Source organism: Gadus macrocephalus, chromosome 10 (assembly GCF_031168955.1).
Source record: "Gadus macrocephalus chromosome 10, ASM3116895v1".
In the NCBI taxonomy this organism is placed as follows: Eukaryota; Metazoa; Chordata; class Actinopteri; order Gadiformes; family Gadidae; genus Gadus; species Gadus macrocephalus.
The window spans coordinates 865,176-870,175 of record NC_082391.1 but is presented as its reverse complement, the minus strand read 5'-3'; the positions used below and the strand labels follow the sequence as shown (position 1 = coordinate 870,175).

Below are 5,000 nucleotides of genomic sequence, written 5' to 3'. Positions count from 1 at the left end.
CAATCTCAAATCTGCGCTTCCCCATTCCCCGATTACTCCGTCAGAATATCCAGATGTCATTCAAAGTAGCCGAAAAGGTCAGACGAGACCCGCGGTTCGTGTGTGATAAGTAAATGTCAGTGAGGCGGAGTGGAGGAGAAATAAAAACACACAGCGTTGGGGGCTTTATGTTTAAAACACACGTTTACCCCCGTCCCCCTCCGCCCTCCCGCGACTCGGACCGCAGTCGGCTTTGTTGCGTCCGTCGCCTGTCGCCATCGGGCACAGGCCGAGCAGGGCGAGGGTGGGACGAGACACACAAAGGCGAGGGGGGGCCAGCCCACGGACCGTTTGGCCTCCGTGCTTTTCGGTAACGCTAATCTGATTCCTCCCGCCGATATGACTGACGAGCGGCGACCGCGGCGCCCTTCAATGGCCCCGGCCGCGGGTGAATAGAGAGGGCCCCCCCTTGTTATCTCCCCGCGCCGGGCCCCACACACATGACCTCCGCTTCAATTGTGTGTCGAGGAATACCCATAAAGGACATCCGTTTTTGAAGTGATATGATTCCAAAGAAGGAAGAACTAAATAAGAGAGATGCAGCGCGGGATAGCTGTTGTGGTGTCTTCGGGCGCGTCTCGCGCATGCAAACAGCGTAGGCTGCTTTTTCCTTCTGAGAGAGAAGTTTCCGGAAAACATCTGACTCCATCTGATTGATGGAGAAGTTGCGAAAGCGTATTTCCCTAATGACACTGTAACTGGAAACACAGACAGGTGGCTGCTTCATAATGGTGTACCATTTCTTCCCAGTTTCCACAGTCTTCTGGGTTCTTTCGCGCCAGAGCGGTCGGCCATATTGTGCACACACACCACCAGTTAAACTGATTTAAACATACATATTTTAAGAGCGGGAATGCACCAGTGTGCCTTTCTGAAGCGTGATCATTGTGCCAGCAGTGTGTTGTCTTCATGAATGCAAAATGAGGCAAGGTTTTAAATACTAAATTGGCTGGCTGTGTATAATTGAACAGGAAGGGGGATGTGTCCCAATGCCCACGATGTCATTTCCTCCAGGACTTCCAGGCATCAGAAACAAGTTTGCTTGTCTCTTTTGTGTTCTGTCCCTTCCCTACCCTTTCTGAACACATGCGTCTCTTTGTTCAAACAAACATTCAACAGCTCTGTGGAGGCGCTCAGAGGAGACATTAAAATACATTGTCACCCGGACTCTGACACGGAACAAAACAGCTTTTATTGAACACTAAAACATTACAGGAAGGGATGGAAAGATTCAAGAACAGTTGCCATCTTTTCCTGTAAGGTTTAATTTATTTATCGACTCAAATTTTTTCTACTATACTGAGTTAATATTCATTTAATATTGAATACAATTTGATCCGGACTTGGTTGAACAGAATCCCCTAAAAAAAGTAAAACAGAATAATAAAATACATCAAAAAGGATAAATTCACACGATATAAAATTCTCTATTTTTTTCTTTGTGTGTTCTCCTCAGTGGCATCCCTCACTATCAGTGACCTTAACCTCACCGTATCTCCCTGACATCACGCATGCTTCATTCCCTTGGCCATGGGTTTGCCTTTTCCGCGTCTTTAACTCACAATATGCGTTTCAATCCAGGGACAAGAACATCAGGCTAGACTGGTAGCCAGATAGGGTATTGTTCCAGGGTTAAACAGAAAACATGGAAATCATCCCATGCTTGTGCTCGTTCTATGTACTTATCCTGTCGCGATGTCATGGAGGAGAAACGTGATGAACGTCGATAGTCTGATAGGCCTATCAATCAATGTTTCATCTACCTTGCCACATACCCCAAACATGTCCAGCACAATGCACATCTCTCTCTATCTCGCTGCCTCCCTCTCCTTCTATATGCTTCACTCTCTCCCTCTCTTTCATACTATTTTTCTTTAACTTATCTTTTAACGATCATCGGATGCGCGTCTTTCTTTCATCACTTCATCTCCCCCTCCCTCTCCTTTCCCTTTTATTTTGATGTTTTGCATCATTTCCCTGACTCCAGTCCTAGCTCTCCTCCTCCTCCTCCTCCTCCTCCTCCTCCTCCTCCTCTCCATCCCCCCCAGACTAGCAGACTCCTTCCCCCCCCTCCCTCGCCGCCCCCCCCTCTCTCCCGGGCCACAGATCCCCAGGTGTGGCTGCTGCTTGGAGGGGAGGGGAGGGGGGGGGGGGGGGATATTAATGAGAGGAGCCTGGAGGTATTGACTTCCCTGGGAAAACACGGCGCTCGGATAAAAAAATCAGTGGCCAAGCACTGCAATAACTCAGCACCCATCGATTCTTCCAGGACCCCCCCCCCACACACACACACACACACAGCCCCTTCACCCTACCCCTACACCTCCTCCCTATAGGCTTCATTGATCCAGGCATTACCAGCTGTGAGGCCATCGACGCGGCCCTGATGGCCACCGCCCCTCGGTCTCTGTCGTGCTCACCAGGGGCTTCATGGGGGGGGGGGCGGGGGGGGTCACGACGGACCGACTAGTCTGGATGGAGATGTTCTGGGGATTTTAATTATGTTTGAACCGCTCGCGTCGGTCATTATTCTTACTTTATGTATTCTGTGTGAATCATTCGACATTCATTCCATAGTAAGCAGTTTGCTCACGGCTCACGACGGTTAAACAGAAAGGTTTGGATCCGACCTCTACGCTCGCCCGCACAAAAGAATACATGAATTGAAAACGCGTGTTGAGAAAGGCATCCGACGCATGGTTATTGTTCGCCAGCCGGCGAGACGGAGACGGCGGGTCACCTGACTCGAGCCGTGTTGTTCAATAGCAAAGGTCGCGGCGGGCGGCTGTAATCACGCCGGCTCTAGCTGGTGTCGCTGCCTCAACGCAGACACAGCGCGCCGGCCTATGAAGGATGGGCTTCTTCTTAATCAGGCGGTCCCCCTCTCTCCCGAGCTTTGTCTCCCTACCATATCTTTGTGTTTCCATCGGGCGTTGGAAGGGCCGTGGAGCGAGGACTCCTTCGCGGAGGTAGGCGACCGAGGAAGGAACATTAAATTAAATTATGATCGCTCCGCAACCAGAACATAATTCCTGATAATTGGGCTCTTTTCTCTGTCTTTGTTTGACGGTAGGTTTAAGTATCCAAGCCCCCCCCCCCCACATGTAGGCTTTGTTCTGGCTCTGGGGTGTCAGAGCCGTGATGTATGTTGGGGGGCCACGGGCGCCGGGGTTGTTATTTCCATAGCCTGGAGGGGGGGGGGGGGGTAGGGTGAACCTCTAGGGCAGCATTTGGCAAGCCCCAACATGCCCCCCCCAACCTCCACTCATAACACAAACACACACACGTGCACCGCACACATGTACACAGACGCATACACATAAACACACACAGACACACACACACACACACACACACATCCACGCACACACAGACACACGTGCACCACATACACACACACACACACACACACACAAGTACACCCACAGACACATATACACACCCACACTACGTCAAGCACACACACACAGACACATATCGGGATAGTTGCCAAATAGCATTGTGTGCTGATCCGCAGGCTTCACCAGGGGGTGTGTGTGTGTGTGGGGGGGGGGGGGGGGGGGGGGGGGGGGGGGGGGTTAAGATAGCAAGGTGATGTCATAGCTCAAACCATTAATTTACCGCAAGGTGAGGTAGACGCACTCAATAACATCTTTCGGAATCGGAAACCCGCGTGTTTTTTCCCCAGCCATGCGAGATGTGTGTTTCGGCGCGTGAAAAGCACACCGTTTTGTTGTTGTTGTTGTTGTTCCTTTCTTGTTGTTTCCTGCTCATGCAGCCGTGCGCTGTGGCTTGACTGCTCTTAAAGTGGTAGCTCTCAGGGATGCGAGGCTGTCACCACACCGCCCCCCCCGCCCCTCCACTGGCTCCGGTCTCTGCACCTCTGCTTCACACCTGCTTCTCCTGCTCCCCCGCAACCTTGTCCCCCCCCACACCCCCCGCACCCCCCGCACCCCATCAAGGGGAACAGAAGGACCCAGCAGAAACTGGGACTTTATTAGTCCCCGAAGAAGAGAAATGTGTGTGTGTGTGTGTGTGTGCGCGTGTGTGTGTGTGTGTGTGTGTGTGTGTGTGTGTGTGTGTGTGTGTGTGTGTGTGTGTGTGTGTGTGTGTGTGTGTGTGTGTGTGTGTGTGTGTGTGTGTGTGTGTGTGTGTGTGTCTACATTCCCCCTCATCAGCGATATATCTGCATCGTAGTTAATCTTTCAGTGGTATCGTTTCAGCAAGGAAGCAATTCAAAATACTATAATGAAGATTCTTCTATTTATTTGATGCATTGAAGGGACTGTCGATTGTTAGGGTTATTAGGGTATTAGGTGATTTATAAATTATTATAAATCACATTTATTTATTTTACATGTTCTGATTACATGCCTAAATCGATTTCTATCTAGTTGGACCTGGTGGTTCCAGCCAAATTCATTCGAAGAGAGGAAGTAGACTCAAAGACAGATGGCTATGGGGTTATGTTAGTCTTGCGGGGGGTTTTGGCGCTCGGTGCACTCTTCGGTGGTGGCAGAGGAAAGGTCGTCAGCCCACATGCAGTATTTTCCATGTGGCAACTATACCAGCGGTTGTATGAGGCGATAAAAATAAATAAAAGCTGCCAACGCAGATAAAACAGTGTACCTTCCACGGCTTTCAGAACGCGGTGCGATAGTGTCTTCCCAAGCAGCTAACACTATAAAAAAAATAACGACTAAAAGTTCTTTGCCTTGTCCACGGACAACATGTCTCTCTCGGATGAAAAGTGTTGAGAAACAATGAAGCACTTTGTCACGTAGTTACCCGCGTTAGCTGGACTGAGAGGCGTGCATGTGGAAGGCATTAGCAGAATGTTCCAGCTAGGGCCACTGAAGGTCTTGAGAACATGTAAGAAACTGGACCCAGTTCTCACCACTGGGACCTGAGACTCAGTAGACTTTTATTTGCTTTTACATTTTATATAATAGTATATATTT

The 5,000-nt window shown here is 50.0% G+C and overlaps 1 protein-coding gene across 1 annotated transcript in view; it reads left to right on the top strand.

Moving 5' to 3' along the window:
* The window catches only part of LOC132466485 (transcription factor COE1-like), a 44,163-nt gene extending 40,123 nt beyond the window's left edge, over positions 1-4,040 (top strand). Inside the window, exons 6-7 of the mRNA XM_060063737.1 lie at positions 2,376-2,442; positions 3,848-4,040. Coding sequence (XP_059919720.1) covers positions 2,376-2,442; positions 3,848-4,040 — 260 coding nt within the window. The remainder of the gene's footprint in view (positions 1-2,375; positions 2,443-3,847) is intronic.
* The last annotated feature ends 960 nt before the right edge of the window (positions 4,041-5,000 follow it).